This window comes from Lutzomyia longipalpis, chromosome 1, assembly GCF_024334085.1.
Source record: "Lutzomyia longipalpis isolate SR_M1_2022 chromosome 1, ASM2433408v1".
NCBI classification, from domain to species: domain Eukaryota; kingdom Metazoa; phylum Arthropoda; class Insecta; order Diptera; family Psychodidae; genus Lutzomyia; species Lutzomyia longipalpis.
This window is the reverse complement of record NC_074707.1, coordinates 43025450-43052898: the sequence shown is the minus strand read 5'-3', so window position 1 is coordinate 43052898 and position 27449 is coordinate 43025450. Positions and strand designations below refer to the sequence as shown.

The following is a 27449-nucleotide window of genomic DNA, read 5'->3' as shown; positions in this document are numbered from 1 at the left end:
GAGAGTAGACGACAAGTGAAAAGATAAGCCGTGAAAAATTGTGACGAAAGAAAAATCACCTCATGTACCATCAACCTCTTTACCAATTAAATAAACTATTCTACATATATTTTTCAGTAATATTTTTTATGATTATTTCAAAGTTCTATCTGATATTTTACTAAAATGACTATTAGAAAATGACTTAAATTGAATGAAAAGTTCCCTAATTTATAAAAGAAAAATTGCAAGAAAAAAATTAGTTTACATAAAACGATTTTCATTCTTATTTTTAATAAACATTTTTTTTAGGATTATTTTAAAATTTTAACAAAGATTTTTAAATTATTCCGAAATGATTAATCAGTAAATGACAAATTGTAGAAAAAGTTCCTTAATTATTTAAAGAAAATATTCAAAACTAATTTTAATAAATTTTTCACAACTATTAAAAGAATATTTAAAAAATTCTAGAATTTCCAGAAAGTTCTAAATCTTTTAAATGAATCAAAAAAAACTTTATTCCATAGAAAATTCCATCAAACTTTCCAATTCCCAAGAATTTAATTTTCTTTAAATGGTATTCGAATTAAATGACATCCATTTCATTTGCCAAATTAATCTTTTCAGCGACATTTAATTAATTGTTGGTGTTATTTGGAACATTATAGACTCCTCAATTCATTTCTTCGTGTGGACATCATCACCAAGAAAGACTTTCTTTTCCTTTAGAAAATTAAAGAGACCTGCTCATCTTCTTATGCAAATGCAAACCTCTCTATTTTTCAATTTCATGGTATAAATTTTGTGTAAAAGAATAGCATTTTCTCCGCTCAAGCGGAGTGCATTAAATATTCCACCCAAATGACCATAAAGGAGTCATTCTTCGCCGTGCCGCGAGTCACTTCAACACCCAACATTAGACACTTCATTTGTGAATCAATAGCATATTATATAGCATTGAAATCGATACCTCATGCTTTTGGTTCTTCGTATAAAGCGTGTACAATCTTGGGTCATTTGTCAGGTGGACAAATGGAAGAAAGTCATCAAAGTGTCATCAAATCCGTGTGGTGTTGAATCCATAAATCCCCAAATTGGAGTGCACGACCGATTAAGTGGACTCCACGCGGCTCCACCCAGCTTCAAATGAATTGTAATTTTCTTTCACAGGAACCTTCGGCGCGGTGGGTATAAAGAAAGCGTGTGATAGCAATGCAAGAATGATAGTCGTGATGAATGTAATTCAGTGCACTCCGTCTCAGGCTCTTAAGAATCTCTGCCTTCTTCTACAAATTCTCATTAATTCCTGCCCAAAACACGAGTATAGAAATTCCATCGTCTACGGCGGAAACACCAGCAGAGATATTGTCTCCGACATCATTAACACATCTCTGGGCAATAGCCTCCCATGGATGTACTTCAATATAGATCAATCAGTGGAGAAGCTAAGTATTTCAGGGCTTGTTCGATCGAGTACATTGAATTTGGTATTCTTGCAAAATTTAAAGGTAAGCCGTGTGGGTGTTTATTATGAAAATAATTCAAGCGATGAAATTATGCATAAAATTGGTCTCTTGAAAGGAAATTTATTTGGCAAGGAGAATCAAGAGAAAAGCCTCCCACACAATCTTCATTTCTTTAGCGGACATCCCACAGAATTTATCGGAGATTGAAGAGACAATGAAGGTACTCAAGATATATCGAGTATGCAACGCTGTCCTTGTCTTCTGGAAGAGCTCAATTGAAATTTGGACATCCAACAATTTTCACAACATGTACAGCATTCTTGTCTTTTCCTCAAGTAGCAGCAATTTTACACCACCATCAAATTTTCACGAACGCATCTTCTTTCCCAAAACACGAAATCTCTATGGGAAAACACTTGGGGTATTTGGCTACCAGAAACGTCCCAAAATGATTAAAATTCCTAAATACCTTCAGAATGTCTATCCAGGTGTGGAATTCGGTGGTAGGGATGGCTTCCTGGCCGACAGCATAGCAAGAAAGCTCAATGTAAAGCTCGATTACAGCATCAGTGAAATCCACAATGTTTCGGAAAATACCTCAAATGCCATTCAATTTGTCGATAGTCTCAATAACAATGTATTGTGAGTTAAAGATTTCCTTTAAAAGTGGATTAAGTAACAAAATTCATTGATTTTATCTCTCACGTCCCATCCATACAGTCAACTCCACAAACGGCCAGATTTGATTTTGATGTCGAGCCATGCAGAGTTGCATAGCACTGACTATGAGTTGCTGCAACCACATGAAGTTGACTGTATCTCAATTGTTATTCCTTCAATTGGAAAACCACTGCTGATTGGAATTGGGTGAGAAAATCTAATTTATTTTATGTGTTGCAGATATTTTAAGAGTTTTTCTTTTTAAATTAATTTTAAAGTTTTTTTAGAGCTTTCTTCTAAAACAGGTGGGGGCGAATTTTACAGGGGGTAATAAAGTTGGACAAGAGCTCAGGAAGCGCTCAAAAATATCATACTTTTGAAGATTCTATTTATGATAATTAAGTTTTAAGGTACAAATGATTCAATTTGGGATATTTAAAGATTTTTTTTGGTAACTGAAGACGTATTCAATGACCAGGCGTCTCCACTGCTAGCTTTATAATGCACACATCTTTAAGCAACCAGGCGCCTCCACATAGTATTTAAAAAAGAATTGTGCTTATCGCTACAATTATGTTTTTCGGTCTATATTATAATGAATCCTTCAACAACCAGGCGTTCCCATTGCTCATTTTTTTTAATTAAAACTTTGTAGCGTAAAAGTATCAAAGAAAACTTCTGAATATTAATCAATTTTTAACAAATTAAATTTAACTTTCAGCGAAGTTCTCTCAATCCCAATTGTAAAGCTCAGTCCAATAATCCTCCTCTTGATTGTGCTGGCGTGGTGTGTGATCCTCTCTGTAAATGAACCAAAACGCCTTGATGGAACGAGAGTTATTCTGGATACTCTTGGAATTTTTCTTCGGACTAAATGCGACTGTTACGTGAAAACATTGTCCGAAAAAATCCTCCTGATGGCACTTTTCATCTTCACAACCATCATGGGGGGCCTTTTTACTGAATTTGTCTACCACAACCTCGTAAAGCCGCCCTTCAACACTGACATTGACACCCTTAGTGAGTTGATTGATTCTGGAATAACAATCTGGGCTGAGAACTACGTTATAAAATTTCTGAAGGACATTGTGAATACTTCAAAGTAAAAAGAATTCTTTTTAAATTTATTTTAAAGGGAATATGTTGAAGAAATTAATTTAATTTCAGCGGAAGGGTGCTCAATCAGATTATCGAGACAGAACGTCCAGTCATCATTTCGGCAATGCTGGCAAAAAACATGAGTCAGGGTTATGCTCTGCTACACAGTACCATTGAGATGCATCTGAAGAATAAGGAAATGTGGGAGGATGGAGTGAATATATTCCACGAAATAAGTGAATGCCTTATTCCCATACATATTGCCTTCAAAATTGTAAAGCACTCTCCTCTGAGGGAAACAATCAACGATATATTGTTCCGTTTTATGCAAATGGGCTATTTTCCGGTGAGTTTTCGCGAAGAGAATTGAAATATTTACCAAAATTAAGGATTCTTGCAGGCTTTTCGTAGGATGGAAGTTGACTTGCTCCATCGTATGAATATTTCTAACGTTATTCCTGAAACGTCGAATGAGTACGTTGCCTATACCCTCGATATGAGTTACTTTGTGGATATTTTCATCTTCCTCATTTGTGGACTCTTCATCAGTTCCATGGCTTTCCTGGGGGAAATTGCTTTTCACTCCTACCAATCGAATAAATCAAGACGAATCAGATGGATTAAAAGACGCAAATAAACAGTGAAACAATGTATCATTTAATCCGCTTAATCTCAAGTAGTAAGTCAGTAAATGTTACACGCAACAAATTATTTTATTTAACAATGAATAGAATTTCTTTTTTTTGTTTCGTGACTAACTAAAGAAGTAACGAATTCGGGACTAAAAAATAATCCTAAATGAACGCTTGCTTTTAGGACTAATTTGCTTTATTTAGGAGGGGTACTTTGTAAAGCAAATCGTCTAAATTTAATTTGTTCTTGATGTCACGCGGTGCTCCGTGTCCTGGGCGACCCCAGAAGCTGCTCCATGTCTCATAGTGTTGTCTACTTGTTTCCATGTCCATTCTCTTGCTTTTCTGGAAGAAACATTCCAGTGAGAAGGTGTAGAAAATTTAATGAAGAAAATTCATTTAGAAAATAATTTTGAATTGTTTAAATCATTAACGTTTCCCTTTTGCATTTAAGAATTATTTTAAATTTTAAATTAACGAAAAATAGGAAGAGAAAAGAAAGCCTAAAGCCTAGATAAAAACCACGATCTTATTAACATGATTAAAAGTTTTAGAGCATCCCTTAAGGAATCAATCTACCCTACCTATCTATATAACTAACAAAAATAAACAAATATATAGTTAATTTTTCCTTAAGAAGCATAAGAAGGAACGGCCCATATATCATAGCATAGGGATTAATGTCCCTGCCAGGGATCTCTTTACCTCGGTGGCCTTTTGCTTTCTATCCATTTGCCGACAAAGATCATTGAGATATTGGATACTGTAGTTTTCCCACTGTCGTGCTTCGCGGTATTTGGTAACATCCGTAGACGATAGACTAATTGAGCGCTCCTGAGCTCTTCTCTTGGCCAGAAGTGGCACCAATTCCACTCCTCCAGAAACCATATAAGACCTAGTCCTTGTATCCTTGCCATTCTTCTTTTGCTTCGGATTCTTGGGCTTCGTCTCCGTGACTTTTGGCGTGAGTTTGTCGCACTCACGACGAATACGCCTTGGGACCGGATTGTTTAGGGGCGGCGGTGGAGGTGGAGGTGGTGGTGGTGGATGCCTATTTTTGCCGTCCTTAACACAAAGACAGTTACACATAAGGCAGCAGGATGGATGGGGTTTCCTGGCTTCTTCCTTGATGTGTTTCACCTGGAATGGAAACACCAATTTCTTGGTGTATTTAATGCTAAGAATAGAACTATATTCGGGCCTCAAGATCCATTTGTATTTACTTCTTCAGTGGACGGAGGGGAAGCTCGAACTTTGAGACTGGGATTCGTGTAGGCCGCATGTGTTTCCGAGTCCATCTTCTGCAGGAGTTTCGTATCAGTCCACCCCATGGATTCCATAAATGAGCATCCAATTGCATTTGGTGGACGCCATGGAGCACCTCCTGGACCAGCCTTGCCCCACGGATCTACACCATTCTTATCACAAGCACAATTCTCTTGCTTTCTACGTGCTTTCTCAGCAACTATCTTATCTGAAAGGATTTTTCATATTTCATGTAAAAATTTAATAAATTTTTTTTCAAATATTTTACCTAATTCCTGTTTGTAAGTTTTCTTCATTTTTGGTGTTGTTTTGTACCTTAATTCAATATCCACAATATTCCTCGTTTGATCCTTAAACGTTATGGAGGGATCATCTCTGAAGGTTGTTATGACCCTCCCAGAATTACTTCGTATAGGAGCTCCTCCACCACCTCCACGAATTTTTGGCATAGGTGGAGGAGGAACATAATTGCGTACCGTCTGTGAAGCACACAATGAAAGATTTAATTAATAAACTTTTCTTGTAAATTATTATGATGAAAAAAACTCACATTTATGGCTTCAGGAAAGAGACCCATTCTTGTGATATTCGTCATACGTATATTATCATTAGGTGCACCACCACCTGGTTTACCCCACGGATAATGTTTTTCTATCATTCGTTTGTACTGAAGGGGAGGAAACAAAGAAAATTTCGTAAAAATTATTTTATTTAGAGTAATTTTGAGTGTACAAAAGCTTCTTTAAATTAATCGATTCATATACAAATTCTGAGAAATATTTTGGTTGAGGAAATTTTCCTAAAATCTAGATAAATTTTTCATAGAAAAGCTCTTTAGAAAATAAATCACAAGATTTCCCTAAATGAAAATAATTTAATTTGATTTCTTTCTTTGAATAATTTATCAAAGACTTAATTCCAAATCGAGACAACCGAAATAACCCCTTTAGATATTAACAAGTTCTTTAAGAAACGACATCTTCTTTTAGAAAAAAAAAAAACATCACCCCTTAAGTAAAACCACCCAACAAACCAACCCCTTTATTAATTCCGTGGCAATCGCGTGAAGTTGTTGGATAAATTTGCAAGTGACGCAGTCGTGGGCGCGATTTTCATTAAACAAAATGCTAATTGAAAGACACAGGAAAATTATTAGCGGAAACATTGACGCTTCCGTCTATCTTGCTCTGAGAATCTTCAAAAAGAAGGGCAGCCAAAGATGCCTCGCGGGAAAAGCATTTTGCACGAAGGAAGAAGAAGAAAAATGCGAGCATTGAAGCTCACTTGAGTGCAAATGGGTAAAAGTTGTGTGGCGAAAAATGCTCCTTAGCACGCAACACGTTTACACACTCCGGCATTGAAATTCACAAGGGGAGTCCACCCACCCGAAAAAAAAAGAATCCACTCCATTGCAGTGGAAATGCCTTCAAATTTCGCCAAGTTGCGCCCTTCCGGTGGATGGCATTGGGATTTATGGGATTTAGATGCTATCATTTTAATATGAAACACGATTTTGTTTGCTTTCGATTATGCCGCGGGTGGGGGGTGTAGGGAGATGTCCTACACAGCTTATAAGGAGAGTGGGTGAGAACTACGAAGGATGGCTGTGAGTGGGTGGAAAGAATTCTGTGCAGAAAACAATCGATGCGTGCTGAACGCATCACATCAATCGCTCTATGAACTTTATCAACATTTACGCAGATTGTATTTATGGATTTTACCCTGAGAGAAGCAAATATTTACCATGAATGTCCTTAGACTAGCAAGAGGGTATGCAAGGCACAGAGTAGCATGACTTTGCGTGGGTCAAGAAGCTCAAAATGGTGTGAGAGAGACTTGGAGTTGAAGTTGTGAGCTTTCTCCGTGGAGGCGCCTGGTAAATATTTTATTTATCCATTTGTCAGGGAAATGAGTTTCTTGGCCTAAACTTTATCTTCCCTGGCGTGCAACACTTGTGAATTTTTATTGCCAGAGACAGAAAAACAAATTACACTTCCTCTTGGACAAATAATAATTGGTTGTGGCGGAAGGATAAGCATATATAGCTAGGTAAAGGGATCTGTCCCGACTCCCGAGTTTTTGCAGCAAAGAGAAAATATGCAAAAAGAAAAGCTTTTATCCAAATTGCCGAATGTATGAATATTATATTTTAGCTTCAAGGTACATTTTGTGGTGAAAATATTTTCGCATTTCATGCTTTAAAATTCGTTTTAAATTGAGCTTAAATTGAAAACCAGGTTTAGCTCAAACTGGTGCTTAAATTCTTGACATTTATGGCAGTAAATCAAAACTATTCAATCGATTTTTACATAAAATCTAAAAATAAATAGTAATAAACTTTGATAATTTTAGATTGTAGTAATTTAAGACTAAAATTACATAACTGGGGCGAATTGTTTCTAATAAAAATCTCATTAAAGTTTGGTTTTAGATGTTTTCATTTTAAGAAAAAATTGCTGTGTTCTTGAAGCTTTAAATATTGTTGGTTTGCATTATATTGAGCTTAAATCCCCTCAAATCAAAAAAAGAAATTTAATTTATGGGAAAAGCGTGGAAAATACTTGGTATGCCACGATTGTGGTATACCAACTAATAGTTAATTTTGTACAAAATTAATTTTAAGTCGACCAAGAGGCAAAAAACTTAACTTTACAAGCATTTTACCCCATTAAAAATATCCTTATCAGTTATTTTGAGATATTTTCTTCAATGAAAAGTTATTGGAACTTTTAAGAGACCTCTCCATTTGCCTGAATTAATTCTGTTTTTTAGACTACATATTCTGTATCAACAATTCTTCTGTTAATTCTCATCAATCTTCTAATTTCGTTAAAATTTATAAAATAAACTTTCTGTGCCAACAATTTTGTCAATAAAAATTTTTAAAACTTTGTAAACAATTTAGTACAATTCGAACCAACAGACTTTTTTATTCATCAAAAAGGAATAAAAATCTTCTTCATTAATTCTTTACAACTCGCGCGCTATATATCGGCAAAAGTAAAGCGTGATCCCCGTAACTGGTGGGGAATGAATAGTGAATAGGGAATGAATTGGGGTTGAATCCAATGGGAAAGTCATTTTGTGTGACTTTTCCCTAAAAATAGAATTCTGTCGCTTTGTGCCTAATTTTTCCACCAACTCATGTCGGGGAATCCACCACAGAAATGCAAATGTGGATGGAAAATCAATGAAATCCGCGAGCTTTCGGCTTCATTTTTTTTCGCGTGGAAGAATTTCCCGCGCGTTTACCTGCTCCTTCTCTTGAATCTTCTGCCTAAATTGCTGTTCTTTCCGTTGCTTCACCACCTGCAAACTCTCATCGGCAATCTTCCTCTGCTCCAGACGACGTTTCTCCTCAGACCACAAAACTGGATGATCGTATCCGTGTACAAATGTTCCCATCCTCTGGATTAGAAGCACACAATTAAATTCTTTGCCGCATTCACGTGAGGCATTGCCACAAATTGGGGATTGCGGAGAATGCGGAAAATTCAAACTTTTCGCGGGGGTTTCGCGCCAAGTCAATTAATCGCTCACACACAGGACGGGGTTGAGAGTGGGAATCCTTTCGCGCGCATTTGAGAAAAGGTGACTGTTCGTGCTGAAGAATACGGACGAACTGAGGGATTTGTGCTTTTACCTTCTCGCGCTCTCCCAAACGCGAAAATTCGCAATGTCTTCGTCACTACTGCACAGGAACACAAAATATGCCTCCGAGAGAGACTTTTTTCCCGCGCTCCCAACCCCGAAAAACAACACAATCGATGCCAATTGAGCGCACACAGGAGCTTCCGCTCTCACCACGTTTTTCCACACACACCAAACACATCCAACTATCGGGACACAACCACAGGAAATCAATCGTTTATGTGAGCTTTCGTGTACTTCACCCCCGCAAAACTAGCTCTCGCACCCACCCCTGCAGAAAAAAGCTGCAAAATCAACCCATAAGGTAAAAATAAAAATTTACCAGAGGCCAAACAGAGTCTATTTTTGAATTTATTATTTCAATACGAAAAATTTGCGATAGATTCACTTTTTTTTCTTTTGCTAAACTTCTCTGTATTGCGCAGAGGGCAAAGAGAAAACGGAAAGAATTCAAAGAAGAAAAAAAAATACCTCTCAAGTGTCTCTACTCGAATTCTACAGCCTTCCTTGCAATCTCGCGTGATTTGCAAATTGCCCATAAAGGCATTCCACCATCCTCGCACGCGTCGGTTGAATTTTCTGCAAGACATCCATCTAATTTGTTTACTGCTGATTTTATTGAACTCGCTGTATCGATCAAGGGCGGATTTTTTGGCGGAAGTTGGGGAGCAAGTTGGGAAGTATGTTGGGATTGGGGGTCGTTGGAAAGGCAAGAAAACAGCTTGTTGATTGCCACTTTGTGGGGGTGGGTGAAAGAAGTTCAGAGGTCAAAGGTCTCAAACTCTCCGCAAAAAAAACTTCCAAGCTCTCTCTCTATAATTTATTTGTCATATAAATAGAAATTTTTGTAAAAAAGAAAATCCAGATGATTTCCTCGCAAAAATTGATCAATTTCTCTGACAATATCCATCTGTTTTTCTAGGCCAAACACAATGCACGAAAGGTATTTTAGCGCTGTGGATATAAAATTGACTTTTGGCAATCAGATAAAAAAAGTTTTGCTTGCCGAATTTGTATCACAACAACATGAAATTGAAAAGCTTTTTGGGTTACTTTGAGGAAAGCTTTTTTATTGTCGAGCGCCGTTAGTCAGACAACCAAGTAGATTGCAATTTTTAAATTAAACTGATTGTTTATCAAAAAATTATTCTTATTAAGGTCTTCTTAAAACCTAAGAGAATTTTAAACATTTTTGTGTTCTAGTTTTTGATATTTTTTAGTTATCTTTAAGTAGATTCTTAACTATAAAGGAGTTGAATGATTTTTTCTATCCTTGAGCCTTTCAATCCATTATTTAGAAAAATTTCTTATGATAATATGATTGTTTTTATGCTATGTACATAACTTTTTAATTCCTTTTTCATATTTTCTTTTCCTTCTTCTCTGCAAATTTTACCGTTTTTTTTAAAGGTTTTTTACCTGATTTTTTTACTTTTTACCGATTAATGCATGAATTTGCTAATCCAGGATTTACTATAGGTAACTTTAAAAAAAATGACAATTTAAAGAGTTTCCGGGTTTTTCAGAAAAAAAATTATGAATATGGGAGACTGAAGTGAAATTTCATTGCTCAGATAAAAAGCTTTAAAAAAGCTCAAAATATCATATTTCCCAGTGACAGAGCTTAATAATTTAGGTTGATTTAAAAAAAAATTCTTGGCCAAAAACTCTTCACAGCCCACAGAAAATAATATATTTTGAGCTTTTATTTAATCCTTGTCTGATTAATTTAACCCTAATTTCTCAATTTCCCAAAATTCAGATCAATTTTAATTATTTAGCAATCCCTTTTCCCAAAGAGGAAATTTTCATTAATAAAATCAAATCAATGAAAAAAAAATTTAGTCCAACAAACAACCAAAAGCCAAAGAAATAAATTGGATACATTGTAGTGCAAAGCTCGCACTCAGGCTTACACCACTAGCTTAAAAAGCTTATCTGCAGCATACTGCTTAAATTATACATTATATTTAATGCAATTTAAAGCTCTGAAAGCTATATTGTTTCATGTTCTCTCCAACAAAACACAATTAAACTTGAACATTAAGTTCTGTCGAGTTCAAAGAAAACTTTGAAAGTTTATCTTCTCTGCAAAAGAGTATCATTCATTGGAAAAGTTCCAGCTGCTGCTGCAGAAAAGCTCTTCCATCTCCCAAAATTAGACATAATCCATTGATGTTCTTCAGCAGCAATGTCTCATGAGTGGCACGTGAATGTGTAGCGAATACGAAATTGGCAAAAGAAGAAAGTAATTAGCGGCAATATGTGTCCGCTGTGTCTCCTCCAACACACCTCATCTATATAGCGCAACATACCACAAGCGGGAGTGGAGATCCGGAAGGTGAGAGTCACCTTTGCGTCACCCAAACCTGCCACTCTTGGATGCGCAAAAGAAGCATGAAAATCGCACAAGAGGTGGCTTCTTGAAAAAGCGAAAGTTGACAAGGTAAGCTCTCTTTTGGCATCTGAAGGAAGTCGCCGTTTTCTTCTCAAACATTTTTTTGGGCTGCAGCGGATGAATTTGGCGCGCGTCTGCTCGCATTTTGCACATGAAAATGTTTATTGGTAGAATTTTGCTTTTCTTCAACATTATTTTTTTTGTTACAACAAATGGAAGAAAGAGATTTGTTACAAGGCTTACAGAGAAGAAAAATAATATTGCTTAAGAATTACTTTTTCTCTCTTCTCTTTCTCCACATGCGACATATTTACAGAGACTATCTTCTCATGGTTATTTACACAGATAAAAAGTAACACCACGCATTCACACATCCATTCATTGGGATCTCTTCTTTTCTTCTTCATCTTTAACTTCTTCTTCTTCTTCTTTACTAAAATCCTCACTAGCTGCTTTTTTTTCTCTAATGGATTTCTTTCTTTTTTTTTTCATCTTTCGATATAAAACTAAATTTCTAAAATAAGTTTCCTTCCTCTCTCATCTTACTAAAGAAAAACCTCAAAAATGAACTTTTTTATTTTAATATATTTTGGAATTGATAGTCCACTCTTGCTCGTCTTTTTCTTCTTTCTTTCATTTTAATTAAATAGAAATTATTACAAAATTAATGTAAAACAATAAACCGCAAGACCTTCGTTTTACATAGAAAAAAAATTCTTCCCTTCTTTGAGTTTTCGAGCAAAAAAATCAATAAATTGGTAACAAAAGATAAAAAGCAAAAATAATCTGACGGAAAGAAAATTTGTGCTTCCTTGAAACATACAAAAAAAGAACGGGGGGAGCAGAAACAAACAAAAAAAACTAACAGGGATGATTTATTTTAATATTGGAAATTACTCAAATTATTTATTATAATGACTAGCAATTGATTGGAAACTGCTAAAAATGACTAATTTCCTCAAGTTGTGTTCCCACTGAAAAATTTATTTTCATGACCAGCGCGCGCTCAATTTTACAAATTAAAAAATAAAATACAAAATATCTTGTTTTTTTCCTCACTTTTCTTCACTAAAATAGAATATTTTTAACATTCTTACTTGTTTTTTTTGTTGTAAAATTTTATCGCTTTATCCAACTTCTCAAGCGTCTTTATACAATTTCTTCTTTTATTAATATTATTTTCAACAAAATTGTCCCGAAATATTAAATATTTCTAAACATAAATTGTTGAATGTTTTTTTTTTTACTTGCTTTTCCTAACAATAAACATCTTTTTCGCCTTTTTTTCTTGAAATTATTTACACTGTGAACTTAAATATATATTTATATGTTCTTTTCTTCATTTTATTTATATATAAAAAACATTCACTCACTTGCACATGAAGACACGATAGTTACAATTAAATTGCAATTAAAGAGTAACATAGGGTGATTATTTTCTTTCGAATTCCATGTAAAAGAAATGTACATTCAAGTCTAGTTGAATATTATTTACAAAAATTTAACAGAGAATTACCTATTTTTGCGGATTTTTTTTGTTGCAAAGGTCTTTTTTTTGTCTCAAGGTGTTTCGAGGGTACACAAAACAACATTGTTTACATTTTGCAACATGCAGAGAAAAAAAATTGTACAACAAAGGTGTGCGAAATTGCTTTCCGGTTATTTTATGATTTATTTTTTAAGAAATTAAAAGTTTTTTTTAATGAGTTTTTTTTTAATTAAATCGCATCAATAAAATTTTGAAAAACAAGCAGAAAAGGCCTTTTAAAATATTAAAAAAAAAATCTTCAACAAAGCTTAAATAGGAAAGCAATCTCAGCATAATTGACCATCAAACTCTGTAAAAAGTTTTCGCAAAAATTTCTTTAGACCGTACCTTTTATTACCAGAAGTCCTTTAAATTCTTATCCTGTGATTCTTTACCTAAGGCACGTTAATTGTTCTTAATGAATTTTAAAAGAAAACCTTTAAGTATAAACCTTTTTTTTTATTTTTTCTTCACAGAAATGTGTATCGTCAAAACACCTTGCCTGTTTTCCCCGCAAATTAATTCCTTCCTCTTTTTCTTCCTCACGAATGGAATAACCTCTCTTTGTTTTTATTTTATTTTTTATTTCGTGCTCATCTCCGATAGTCATGTGAAATACTTTTCAATTAAATAAATATCCTATATAATGTCTCATTGCAATTGACTATTTTTTTCATTTATTTATTTTTGGGGGGTGTTTCTTCGTGCATTTTGGTCGAATGGAAAGACTTCCCGTGGATGTCTTCCGGACGAGAGAGAGAGAGAAAGATTTGAGGTGAGAAAATGGTTTGTTTCTTTGCAATTAATTACCCTTTCGATATGAAAACAAATAAGTAATAAAATAATTTTTTTTAACAATAATTCGCATTCACACACGATTCGCACAGTCGAACACCATAAATTATTACACTTTTTTTATAAACAGCAAACACTTTTTTTGTCCGCACCTCTCAGGAAGTAAGGTAATCTCCACACACATTCGTGATATTCCTTCACGTTGCATTCCTTCAGGTATTGCCGGACATGAACATTTTGTGTGTTTGTTTCTTCTTCACATTTTTTTATGCTTTTCAACTAAACTCTCTGCAGTCGTGAAATTTGGGAAGGCAGAAGTGCCATCATTGTGAATGGCTTCGATGCATTTTCTTCCGACAAATCTCTCCGACAAATTGGCAGTAGAAGATTTTTTTTCTTTCTCAGAGAGCCAGTTGAATATTTTTTCTTGTTTTTGTTTGCCTAACCCCCTTTCCCCCCTTAAAAATGTTCGTTGCATTCATTCACAAAAAAATAAATTCACTCACGCGGACACTAAACACAATTTCTTTTGTCACTCACGCTGCACAAGAGTATTCACCCACCCCGCGATTTTTTTTTCCTTTAATGTATGCTTGAGATAGTTTTGCAATATATAGTTGGAAAGAAGATGTGTGTGTGTGTGTTGGTTGTAATTACTATTTCATTCTATTCAGGACTAAATCGCCAACGACCACTAGAGCCTTCTGATACGGCGACTCCGCCAATTCTTGTGCTAATCGAATCGCCTCAATGCAGTGTTTGCGCGCCAAGAAGCGGGTCTGCTCCAATCCCTGGGATTTGTGCACCAATTCGAAGGCTTTCTCAACATCGCCTGGCTCTTGAAATCGTCTCATTATCATTGGATTTAATTCAGGATACTACAAAAAGCATATTTCATGATTAAATCCCGTTCAAGTTATCACAATTTTGATTTTTTTTTAACTTACTTTCTCACAAGCGAAGAGAACTGGTGCCGTGGCCAGTCCCAATTTGAGGTCTGCCGCTGTTGGTTTCCCCATTGTTTCAGCTGTCGATACAAAGTCCAATAAGTCATCTACAAGCTGGAACGCTAACCCTATGTTTCTGCCATACTGGAAAGCAATTTCGGAGATGTTCTCATCCGCATTGGCCAACAGGGCGACCTAGAAATTCCCATTAAAAAAAAAACCAAAATACCTTAAGAGCTTGAAAGCTTTTTCTTGGAAAAAATGAAAGAAAACTTACCGCTTTTAAAGCATTAGCTATCAGTGAAGCTGTCTTTCTGTAAGTTTTGGTCAAGTAGTGTGCAAATCTCTCATTTTCTGTCTCCTTGGAACCAAGCTGCATGAGTTCTCCCTGAACCAAATCAGTAAGAATCTAGAAAAATAAAAATGATACAAATTTAATTAATTCTGAAGAATATCCTTATTTTTTTTAAAAAGAAAACTCTGTTAAAATTCAAAAAGTTTAAGACGTGCGAATTTAAATCTTTCTTGCGACCTTAAAAGAAAGCTTTTAAGAGCTTTAAGGCATACAGAATGATTTAAGGATTTATTTAAAAATTCTTAATAAGAGATTTTGTCGTATTAAATAGTTGAGAAAGCTTTCTTAGATAATGGGATGAAAGCTCTAAAAATATTTTGCAAACTTTAAGTTTATTTTTAAGTCTTTCTTTGCAGTAGGAAAGAGGTCTTATTTCGATTATAAATTAGGATTAATCGCTAGGAACAAATTCTATGCAAAACATACAACAAAATTCGTGTTTTTCTTTTTTTTAATATTGAAAAGAAGTTTTGAATATTTTAATTAAATTAAATTGTAAATTAATAAATTGAAATTCAAAAAATTATCTCAAAAACTGAAAAAAAAAATTAGGCAAACAGCATTGAAATTGATACAAAAACGATAAATGAAGATTTTTGCACCAATTTGATTGACATTCATCCACCAAACAAACCTCCACACGCGTGAGGTGAAGAAATTGTGAATTAATTTATAAAAACATGTATGTCACAATTTAATATAAAGATAATCATCAGCTAAAATATTTCACGAACATTTTCCACCAACAAAAAACTCCAAAAATGTGTGAAAAAAAAATTCAAAGAAATCTCACCAAATTTCGGCAAAAGAAAAATATATAGGTGAGAATTTATGCTGTGGAAACTTCCTTTTCATGAAAAAGAAAAAAAAGCTCTTCCAGCATTTGAAGCGCGAATGTCTAACGTGGCAGTAAAGCAATGAGAATGTGTCAAATTAAATAAAAGCGCACACAAGTTGAGGAATTTGCTGAAATCGAGGACATTTGAATAAATTATGTTTCTCATTATTTGTTAAAATATATATAAAAATTTCCGTTAATGTGTGTGTGCAAGAAACTATTTCAAACTCTACATTTCGCAAGTTATAGAGACTATCTCTCTCTCGACATTCCGTCCGAGAAAATTCCGCGATGGTACGGGGGGGAGTCCCGCAGAAAGGTGCGCGCGCGCGAGATCGTGGAGGATGAAAAAGCTTCGGGTGTAGAGGTAAAAAAAAAGAAGATTTTATTTGAAGAAGAATAAACGATTGATTGTTTGCACAAGGTAACACGCCTCAGACTGTTGGCTAATTTAAAAGTCAATGTTATCTCATGAGTGGTAGAGAGAAGGAAAATCTTCACTGCGATTAATCCCTATGTTGGACAGACAAGGAAGCTCCGTATAGGCACTGGGGTGGTCCACACACAACAGCATAGATTTGCAAGAGAGAAGGAGGTTGACACCGTGTGCCAAAGCGGATATTGAAATTTTTTTAACAAGCTGAGAGTGAGGTTGAAAGTAAAAGCCCAACATCGTCATCCAGTCGATTTTTTTTGGCAAAGTCTCATAAAACCGCGTAGAGTGATAAAATGCGAGAGACACGAAAGAATGTAAATACACAGCTTCATTGCTGCAAAATTTGCAAGCTGAAAAAATTCAGGACGCAGTCTTTAAATATTTCCAGATGTTTTTTTATTTATATGGTGGAAAACACTTGGAAAAACATTAGGAATAATTCCTGAATTTCTTCACCTACAATTTAACATTCGCTAACCCATCACATTTTAGCAAAATTTGCAATTTAAATGGCATTAATAGAGAAAAAGTGAAGACGAATAAAAAGGAAAAGAAAGTACATTGTTCCATACAAAATCTTGCGATTTAATCATCTCTCACGGTTAGATTTAGAATAATTTCCACGATGGAGTTTCATTGATAAAAATCTATTTGCTCATCCTCATTGAATCAGGAAGTAAAATATGTACACACAGATAGTAAACATAATAGAGTCAAATATTTACCTTACTGAGGGATATTGTGACGTCATCATGTTTTAGTCGGGCAATTGCAATGGAAGCTATGGCCAAAATATAATCGCCAGCCATCGTCACCTGGAGGAAAAGAAAAAAATGAAGGAAAATTAGCAATTTTCCGATCTAGATTAGAGAGCTTAGAGAAAGAAACTTTTACAAAGAAAAATACAGTGGTGTCTCGCAGTATTACGTGCAACGAATTTAGAGAATTTGAAATTTTCCTACGACGCAGGAAAAAGAGATTTTCGACCATTTTTTCTTTTTTTTTTTGTGGCGAAAATTCCCAAAAATCAACTAAAACTCATAAATTATAAAGTTCGTAATACTGCGAGGGACCACAGCATATGTAAAAGATCCGAAAAATAGCGAGAATCATGTTAAAAATTTACATTATGTTACCGAAAAAATTAAACAAATTTATGTACAAAAATAATCATCTTTTTACATGAAAAGTAATTGTATTTTGACGTCATTGCATACATTTTTTAACAAATCTAAGCCGGTTTTTCCCAGCTGATGCCAGAAGAAAATAGAAAATCTTTGACAATTTTTTTATCCAAGAGTTAATCTTTCTTGATTACTTCCTCAAATAAGAACTTTCCCCCAAGCAAACTATCCTTTTGCATTTTAGTTTCAATCTTAACCCAATTTCTCATTTAAAAATTATTTCAACTGAATAACTCAAGAAAAATCTCTGCAATGCATTTTTATTATAAAACAAACAAAATGCAATATAAATAAAAAAAATATTTCTCATGGGTATTGTCCCAATTTTGAATGATTGAATGCTGGGGAGATAATGCGGTCCATTCACTTTCGCACATTATTTTTTTTTTTGGTTCTTTAGACTTTCAGTGCGAAACATTTTTCGCAGAAAATGTTGAAATATAAATTCAGTCGCATGCTAAATATATTCTTGACCAAGTGTGTGTGTGCTGAAATTAATTGGCATAGATAATCAAATTGAGAGAAATCAAGAAAACAAATCAAATGAACTACGGGGTGAACAAACCGCAAATGCTGTGTGAAGCCATCGAGGATAAAAGTTTTGTAGAGAAAAAATGTAAACAAAATTGAAGTTATTTTATGCGATCTTGAAGAAGTTAATACATTGTGGTTTCTTCTCACTTTGACCCTGTAATACTGTCCATATAATTGAGTTATTTGCGCAAAACAGCCTATAAAAGTTATTTCAGGGGAAAATCCCATTAAGTTTTGCTTCGAAGAAAAATCATTTTCTCATTATTCAATCAATTCTCCTTACGCACATGATGGATGAGCACAAAGTTATGGTCTAGTGACCTTTTCCGTTGAGATGCAACATTTCCAAAACCACTTAACCCACGTGACCTTTAACAAATAACTTTTCCAACCACCGCTGCGAGCGGAATTTTCCTTTGAAAGAAAGTTCATTCATTTAATTCCACTTGCCAATCATTTTTGATCATTTTCTCAATTTGCAAAAAAAATCTCTTTAACCATCATATTGAGTCTTCTATAATGCTAAAAATAGCAACATTTGCAGACTTAAAAAAAAACCAAGACTCAGCAAAAATTCCAAACCGAAAAAAAAAGTAAAAATATCCATTGCAATTAGTCTGTGAAGAACCGTTAGTGAAAATTAATAATTTACAAGTCTTTAGCATTGAAATCTTTCTCTCGTGATCTTCGTATGTAGCGAAAAATACAGAAACAGAAAGTGAGTGCTCACCAAAGAGGAAACCACGAGAGGAATCAATGAATGAAGTAAAGAAGGTGCGAGAAAAAATATCTCCAACAAATCCGCACGATGAGATAAAAGTGAACAAGATTTTTTTTCTCCATCATCAAAGTATTTATGAATGGAAAAAGAAGTTGAGGATTGTGACCATGGAGTTTTTGTAGTTCGATGGAGTTTTTTTTCTCTCCACCAAGAGTGATTAAGAAAAAAGTGTTTTGAAGATGATTTTGAGGAGGTGGAGGAGGAAAAAACGTCGTTGCGAGAAGCTTTTTTTCTTAACTATAAAATAGAGATTTCTTCATCATAGCCAACATTATTGGCATGAAACAATAAACTCAGGTGTGCTCTGTGCAAACAAAACCCAAATAAGACGCGCATCTTCTTAGCATTTACCCTCAATGGGTTCTGCTTTAGATGTTCAAAAAAAAAATTCGAAATTTACAAAATTAATTTGAATTTGGTAGAAATATCAGTAAATGATGCTGCTAATTTAGACAAGAGAGAGAGAGAGAGAAAAAAATGAAAAGAATTTAATCGTATCGAAGAATAGAAAGTGCGGGGAAAGTGGTCCATAAGTTAAATACCGCCAGATACGAATTTCTTTTGGCTTCTGAACATTTTTATTTTATTTTTTGAAACTGTACTGGAAGTCAGAGCAAAAATCCGCGCGTAGTGTTGCGGTCAGACACAAGAAAAGTATGTGCAGAGAAAATGAAGAAGTGTCGGCGAGGAAGAAAAAAAAAGATCTCAAATAAAAATGAAGGTGGAAGACTAAGCGGAAATCTCTTTGAATACAAATTGTGAACATTAGGAGAATTAAAAGCTCCCATCCCAAATGGTAACCAACCCATCATTCAAAGGCACACACGTGGAGTGAATTGATAAGAAAACTAATCTCCTCGTGATGTAGATGGAGGGAAAAACCCAAGAGATATTGCGTCAACTAAATTGACTAAATTACATGTTAAAGAGACCTTTTTCTCACACAGAAAGGCATTTTCTTGCAAGATAAACTTTTTTTTGTTGTTGGTATTTTCAACGCATCTTTTCGACATCTTCCACATTAAAGCACCTGAGAAAAATGCGCTGTCTCTGGCAATACATATGTATGTAGGTATGTCTAACAGTGACGCTTGCTGCTTTTGTGAATAAAGTCAGCAATTGTGCCCAAATGATCAACTTTCAGGTCAAATTGAAGGGCCTGAACCTCTTCAACGCACACACACTGCCTTCTCTTTTCTCTCCCGCGCACAGCATGGCTCTCACAGTCCATTGGTATTAAATATAAATATGAGACAAGATAAAATGTTATGCTGTGTGTGCCACTTATGCAAGAAAAACTCAGGAGATCGATGAACAAACCACGTAATCGACAACTTTTCAGCTGACGAAAAAATTACAACACAAAAAAAGCACCCAAAAATATATAATTTTTCCCAACATCTTGGAAAGGCATTAAGAGAAATTCATTTCCCGTGTGAATTTATAAAAATGATTTTTAATATTGTTATTGAAAAAAGCTCAAGAGAGCTTTCCTTCCCACACAAGGTCTTGATATTTTTTTTTGATTATTTTCACGATCTCTTTTTGCAGAGCTTTCTTAAAAGGCACGTGATGTTTTTCCTTTCCCCAAAGTCCTTCGAAAAAGTCACACCCCGCAAAAATTTAATTGGTTTCCATTTTTTCGGATTAACCAAGAAATATTGCTAACCAAGACGTTGCAAGAAATTGTCGCAATTGGTTTGAAGAAAAAAAAAGAAGCTTTTTTCTTAACCTATCTCCATAGAGTGCAACTTTTTTTCCACATAGGAGGACACAAATTCACAGTGAGGCACTAATCAACATTACAAAATGTTCGTGTGCTCTTGTGGGGGGATGTTGAAATATGTTGGAATTTTTTTTTCATCGTCTAGTGTGTCAAATGAGTGTCTTCTTCGTCACAACATCTCTTGTGGATCGTCTCAATGATCCTCCCCACGGTGAGCCCCAAATGGGTGTCTCTTAAAATCACAATGCACCAATTGTCGTAGTTGGAAAATGCAACGTTTCTTTTGTAAAATTCACTGTAAATATGGATAAATATTTTATGAATTGCGTTACAGTGATGTTTCGTATGAAAACCTCAATGTGGTAAACTTCTTTTCGTTTTTATTTTAAAGGAATTTATTGAAATGAGTTAAGATCGAGAAGAGTTGGATAACTTGTGAGCTTAAAAAACGTTTCAGTTATTGAAATTTTTATCTATTTTTTTTTTATTTTCGGAAATAGGTATTTCGAAAGCTCTAAAAAGCTCTAAATACTTATGTACATAAAAAGCTCCAGATTCATTTCCAAGACAAAGATTTTCTTTAAAGGTAAACAGGGTTTCTAAGACTTGTAAAAGCATCCGGAAAATTTTAACGACTTATCGATAAAGAGACGAATGTCCTTCATAACTGAATTGCACGATTTAAAAGCTAATTAAATTTATTAGTGGTCAGAATAAAAAATAAATAAAACCTCCCATTCAACTTTTACGTCCATAACGGTGTCTGGAAAATACAAGAGGTCTAACTACAGGTAATTTTATACGACAAATTGGTACAGGTGTCAGTGAACAAGATCAACCAAGTTTGTGGTGACCTAAGAAGTTTGCACATTAAAAATGCATTTGAAAACAAGAATCCAACTCTTAGGCGCGCGTATTTATCGGCTACCGCTGATCACCATCGCTTTTAGCGCAATCTCAAGATCATTTTGATTTGAGAAGAAAAACGATCATAGTGTTCCCATTCCTCTGGCTACCCATCGCCTCTTTTTCATCGCTTGATTCGCGAACGTGAGAGACATTGATGATTGTATTTGAGGTACTTTGCAATTTTCAAGCACAATTTTCCGAACCTTGCCACTTCTTTTGCCACACAAAACCATTTGCTTCTGGCCGGCATTTATTGTGGCGTAATTGCATTTAAACCACATATAATACAAGAGTCCAAGTGTATGTCACATGTGCGGTCGTTGGCGAATATGATGAAATAACCAATATTTCTAATTATAGTCACATTGGCACCAATTTTGACTCTATATATGCTATGTCCAAGCTATGTACTATGATGCGTTTTTTTTCTCTTCTCCTTCTCGATGTCAAAAGCCATCGCGCACGTCTTTCGTATATTATACCCTCCTGCGATGCTTATGAGGTCCATTAAGAAGTTCAAATGCTACGGAGGAGTGATTCAGTGTGAAAGAAGTTAGGAGAGAGAAAAAAACAACATCTATATAGACAAGTTTCTTGTTTTCTTGTGGCAATCAAGCCTAAACACCACAACATATATAGCTACAAAAAGCCCACAGGTAACAATCATAATGTCATGAATGCAACATTCGCTAGATTGGAAGGTTCAAATGTGATGAAATTTCTCAATTTAGTCATGAACTTGATTAGGAATTTTTATTTAGAAGAAAAAAAACTTTATAAATACTTACACCATTGCTTTCCCATCGAATGAAAGAAAGAAAAAATCATTAACAATGGAAGGTGAAGATCTCACCGCGCAGATGGTGCTTCTTTGGCGCAAGATGAAGAAAAAAACACGATGAAAAAGAAATCTTTTTGATTTTGCGTGCATCCATGTATAAACTTTATACTTTCATGGTGATTTTGTAAAAAAAAAAAGAAATAAAAGGTGTCCGAGGGTGGAATTCAAAATTCCACCAGCTTTGCCACCAATGAGAGAGAAGATGATAAAAGTGAAGATAAAGAAATCAGTTCGTGGATTTAATTGCTGATTTTTTTCTTCTTCATTTTCACTCTCATCTCTTTAATATTCTTCAAATGCGAGAAAGAAACCCTCACCAATATGCGCCTTTACCATTTCAAATGGTGAGCAATGCCCCCCCCTTGGGTGCCCCGCAGTAAGTAGACCGTAAAGCATCGAGAGTGATCTTTCATTTGGAAAGAAATCAGACTTACTTTTCAAATAACTCCGTGTACAGAGTTTTTCTTTTTTTTCTTTTACAATTTTTATGAACAACAATTGAAAGTTTGCAATCGAATTGCGCCATAAAGTTTGTCATTCAAATTCATTTTAATTTCTTTGGGATTTCCTTACATTAAACTCAAGTGCTTTTACCCGGGATCCCACCTAATATTGATACAGATCTTCAAATGAATATTCTTCTTAAACATCCCAGAAGTCAAGAGGTACTTATCCCGCGGGGAAATTTCGCAAGAACTTTGTCTCTATTTGCACAAAAGTTCATCGCGGTACGATCTAAAAAAAATCCCCGTGACGCAGACTCTTTCTCGTTAATTTCGACTGACAATATTTGCCCTGATTCAGTGATGTTGCATACGTAAGACCTTGAACTTTCTGAACTCCCATGGGTGTCACATTTCCTCGGAAAAAATTCCTCTTGGTCTGAACTCTCACTGTTGCTTTGATGCAAGAGAGTTCCGTGTGAGTTGAGGGTAAGACAATTCCAATGAATTATGATAGAAATCTCTTAACGTGATATTTAGCTCAAGGAGATAGAAAGTGATAAAAGTGTTGCGTGTGTTTTTAAGAAGATGAATGGTATTCTCGGGTGTTTCAGTTTTTTTCTTCATCACGTCTCTCTCTTTAAAATCTCACACACTGGGCAGTAGATTTTGACGCTGAGACTACCCGCTGAGGGAATTGGATTAGATGAGGGAATCTAAAATGTCTTGGACAAGATATCTATTGCTATATACTTGAGATTGTGAGTGGGTTTCAAGGTTCTCCTTTTGAAAAGGGTGACCATTTCACAACATATGAGATTGATCTTATATGCTCATTAACTCGCCACAGCTTTTGAAAATATATATTGTTAAGCTTTTAATGACTTTTCGGAAATGAGGTTGCGGTTTTCTTAACGAACAAAAAAAAGCTCAGGTGCAGTTTTGCAAAGTTTTTATGCAATTTATTAATTTTGAACTTGAAGAATGAGGCAATTAATTTTAAGGTCTTTAATCCATTCTTTTTATAAATTCTAATCATTTATTGAAGAATAATTAATAAGAACTTTGTTGAGAGGATAGAAAGACGAATAAAAATCAAAAGAAGTAAATACATAAATTCAAAATTCTTTATAAGAGCTTAAATGTAAAAAAGCTTGAAAAGTTTAATAAAGCTTCAACAATATGAGAAGGAGTTTTCTTATTTTAGGAAATTATTTTTTTATTTGATCTAAAGAATTTTTAACCCATTTTCGCAATCTAATTTAAAAAAAAAAATACTCTGGAAAAATTAATTTTAACCAATATTCCTTAAATTCCTTAATTTTAAAAATTTAATTTTAATCCCTAAATTCTAAATATTGAAAAGTATTATAATAAATTTCTAATTTATGGTTGTGAAAATATATTTTAACAAATAAATTCCTATTTTAAAGAATTCATAAGTTATTTTTAATCAACATGATTCTCCTATTTTTTCGGTTTCCTTCGAGAAAATTTAAAGAAAAAACTTCTTAAAACATGTTTTAAATAAAAATTTCTAGAAACTCACCTTCTTGTGGTTGAACAGAACATTTACACTGGGCTTCCCCCGCCTGCAATCTGACTGATCTATGACATCGTCATGAACTAAACTAGCCGAGTGTATCATTTCCGAAATCAACGCCACTTGCCGCTGGTTATGCAAGATGCTGCTGTCAAAAGAGTCATAGGAATAGAAATAAAGAGAAGCCATAAGTGTTTTGGAGACAATTAATTTACCTTACACTTCCCCCCTACTCTTCCCTCCCTATCAGAGCCCAAAACTTAAAAAAAAAACTCCCATTGTGCCCCCGCGTGATTAGAGGTTAATCATTGTTTGTTGACGGCAAAAATAACCCTCCCGGCAATACACAATTTATCTCAAGTCAAGGTTTAACTATTTATCAACGCTTCTGTGCCTCAATATTTTCCCTCCTTGCCACCTTCTCAACTTTTCTAAAGAAGTTAAAAAAAATCATAGCTTAAAAAATATTTCGCCAACACACATTTCATGCTTGTCTAAAGTTGCGTACGCACAGTATGAGAGTGTATGTATTGCAAAACCCTCCAAAATGCGAAAAGGTCCATCGAGAGCGACTTAAAAATTTAATGAAAATTATTTATTGATGATTTTAAAGAGATCATAATTGTCATTGAACATATTGGGAAATCATTGACGAACTTTTTTTTATGTTTAACTTTAAGAGACCTTCTAAACACACATCTCTTATGCCCCCACCCACTTCCCCATGCTACCCATAAATGATTCAGCAGCACATGAGGAAAGTTTGTGATACATTAAAAAACCGTTTCTCTCGACCAAGATCAAAATTCACACCGTAGTGAATGGGCGCGCAAGCAAAATGATGGCGCAAAAAGGCGGTTTATGCGCGCGCGAAAAAAAAAGTCATCAAATGGTCCTAGACCTTAACTTTAGAGCCGGTATGGACAGAAGCACACCACGAGGGTTTGCTGGAGTGGGTGAAAGAGGCACTTTACCTATTTTCTTTGTTCTGAATGTGGTAGTTGATTGCTTTTGCCATCAGAAGCGTCACCATAGGTCGTAGGGCTTTGCCTTGACCGTCAAAATAGTATGAGGCGATTGAATCGAGTTCTGGCTGTTTTGTTCCATTTGCCAACAACTGCAAGAAACAATTTTAACAACAAAAAAAATAAGAAACAATGCAGGCGCATAACTCTGGAGTAGCATCATATCAATTAGCAAAACCACCATTAACAATTCTTCACACTAATTAGAGAGGTACGAAAAAAAAACCTTCGACAATTCTGTGTCACACAGAGAACGTTTAAAAAAAATGGCAAAAAAGAGAAGAAAATTACGTCAGGTGTTTATATAAAATTTCTTGTGTGCTATCGAAGGAAAATTCACGTGTGCCAAAAGGAAAAATAGCACCTACAATGCCAAGTAACGTGAACAATTGAGTCGTTGGTTACGCCACATGATGCTAAATTCTTGTCATTACAATCAGGTGTTTCTATGCAAAAAAAAAACAGCACCTACCTGTCGAATATCATCATAAATGAATTTGAGTTCATCTTCAAGGAGAATGTAGGGATCCACCTGCACTTGGTAATCTCTGACTGGTCCTGCTGGTTGCTGCGTGTGAACCGAACTGTATTCGCGCATACATGGGTGTGTGATAGGCAACAATGGTTTTGCTGTGCATGGCTAGAAAGAAGACGAAGAAGAAAAAAATTGTTTAAACCCGCCATTAGTTAAAATGACTTAATTTTGCTGAATCGTACTTTGAAAAAAAAAAAAAAAAAAAACATTCCGCATTCACTTTCTTCTCTTTCAATAAAAACGTGAAGTTGTATATCGCGAGGGGGTCAATGATCACACAAGAAAATCAGTTAGATTTTCTTCAATGCATTCCCAATATCTCGATAAATCCGCGTCTCTTAGAATAATTTATGAGCTTTCAATTAATTAATCTGTCGTAGGTCGAAGCTGTGTGCTTCATAAGATTTTCAGCTCCGAGATTTTCTATACAACGATCATATAAGCAAATCATTAAGATTAATGGAGAGCTTTAACAAACGTGAAGACAGAAATTTATGCAAATCTTTCTATGTTTTATAAGGTTCAAATTGTTTAGATGCAACACATCACGATATTAACATGTAAAGGGTCATTTTGTTTGCAAATTACTAGCGGAAAATCGATTAATCACCAACATTTCCGGTTTGTTTTTCTTTTTTTCTTCAAATGCAGCATTTAAAGGTATTAGAATTGGTTTTCTATCAATGAAAGAAATCAAATAAAGTTGAGAAACTTTTAATTTTCATTATAATGAAAAAAGAATTCTCAATAAAAATTAAAATTCCTAATAAAGCCTTTAGGGCATCAAAGAATTTATAATTTCGTAACACTGGAAAAGATTAAAATACCTGGCTCTCTCGAAATTAATGCAAATTACTTTATTATAAATTCAATCAAATGTACCAATTTTACATATCACTTGAAGCATATAAAAAGTAAAATTAAATTAAGAAAAAAATCAAATTATTTTATTCCCCAAAGCAATGAAATTAAAACATTTCAAAAATAGAATGGAGAAATAATTTAATTAGAACGTTACGTTAAAAACTTTTCTAAGAGAATTCTATAATTAAAAATAAAAAAAAGTTACTTGAGTTGAGAAAATTCTTTAAACAAAAAAAATCATTGTACAAAAACAATCCTTATAAGGGATGGTCACGTTATTTTGGAAACTCTACAGGAACAAAATGGCCAAAATGTGAGAATTTCACATAATTTTTTTGAGCATAAAAATTTCTTTTTCTAAATCGAAATTACTGAAATCTCATCAATATTTGGCCATTTAACAAGAGTGCAAGCAAATTTCGAATTTTTGGTTTCAAAATTAGCTTGAAAATCGCTTTTGAAAGTCCCCGAGTTTCCAAAATAACGTGACCATCCCTTAATTAGAATAAAAGCTCTAATTTACGTCAAAATTCGTCAAAATATGGCAGACATTAAGTAAATAAAACCTTTTTACCACAGTAATGAACTTATTTTAATCTTTTTGTCGTCTAGACTCACAGATAAAAATGGTAGGTACATTAAACAAAAAAAAACTTTAGATTCTCTTCAATTAAAAAATTAAATTATTTTTTTTACGAATTATTTTTAAAGACTTTATTAACAAATCATGAGGTAATTTATGCACAATGACGTACTATGGCATATTAATTAACCTATTTTTGTTCAAAATAAATCTCAAAAACGTGTCCAATGCATTAACCTCGCAAAGGACCACAAAGCATGGTGATTCAAAAGTTTTTTTTTAATTGCCCCGAGGGCTGTTAATAATTTAAGTAAACAAAATATGTTATGACGAGGGTGTGAGTCAAAATTTTGATGGAAATTCCATTTAAGTGAAATTTTCTCAGAACAATAAAATGTTGCGGAAAGTCAGGAGGTCGCTGATTCAAGA

General features: G+C 34.4%; 2 protein-coding genes across 4 annotated transcripts in view; both read right to left on the bottom strand.

Moving 5' to 3' along the window:
- Positions 1 to 3990: 3990 nt before the first annotated feature.
- Positions 3991 to 8706, bottom strand: LOC129787486 (uncharacterized). Of its 2 annotated transcripts, none has more exons than XM_055823096.1 (6): positions 8357 to 8706; positions 5655 to 5771; positions 5373 to 5583; positions 5062 to 5312; positions 4544 to 4999; positions 3991 to 4183 (listed from the first exon to the last, which is right to left on the bottom strand). In XM_055823096.1, the coding sequence occupies exons 1-6, from the start codon at positions 8507 to 8509 to the stop codon at positions 4025 to 4027; spliced, it is 1347 nt and encodes a 448-aa protein (XP_055679071.1). In that variant the 5' UTR covers positions 8510 to 8706; the 3' UTR covers positions 3991 to 4024. The 2 variants fall into 2 exon arrangements, with proteins under 2 accessions (XP_055679071.1, XP_055679072.1); XM_055823097.1 differs by having other exon boundaries at positions 3997 to 4183; positions 4544 to 4978; positions 8357 to 8536.
- A 2590-nt stretch (positions 8707 to 11296) lies between these two features.
- Positions 11297 to 27449, bottom strand: part of LOC129787482 (all trans-polyprenyl-diphosphate synthase PDSS1) — a 38835-nt gene continuing 22682 nt past the window's right edge. Inside the window, exons 2-8 of one of the 2 annotated variants that reach the window (XM_055823088.1) lie at positions 25511 to 25678; positions 24988 to 25130; positions 24020 to 24161; positions 16778 to 16867; positions 14701 to 14832; positions 14424 to 14618; positions 11297 to 14354 (exon numbers count right to left, since the gene is read on the bottom strand). In XM_055823088.1, the coding sequence (XP_055679063.1) occupies positions 14133 to 14354; positions 14424 to 14618; positions 14701 to 14832; positions 16778 to 16867; positions 24020 to 24161; positions 24988 to 25130; positions 25511 to 25678 (1092 nt within the window). In that variant the 3' untranslated portion in view covers positions 11297 to 14132. The remainder of the gene's footprint in view (positions 14355 to 14423; positions 14619 to 14700; positions 14833 to 16777; positions 16868 to 24019; positions 24162 to 24987; positions 25131 to 25510; positions 25679 to 27449) is intronic. The other variant, XM_055823089.1, reaches the window with a different exon arrangement.

What these genes read in the sequence shown, in the direction of transcription:
- LOC129787486 (XM_055823096.1), bottom strand. Translation starts at nt 8,509, where the DNA reads ATGGGAACATTTGTACACGGATACGATCATCCAGTTTTGTGGTCTGAG. An exon ending in AACTTACAAACAGGAATTAG is followed by an intron (nt 5,313 to 5,372) that starts GTAAAATATTTG and finishes AAATCCTTTCAG; the next exon opens with ATAAGATAGTTGCTGAGAAA. An exon ending in GAAAGCAAAAGGCCACCGAG is followed by an intron (nt 4,184 to 4,543) that starts GTAAAGAGATCC and finishes TGTTTCTTCCAG; the next exon opens with AAAAGCAAGAGAATGGACAT.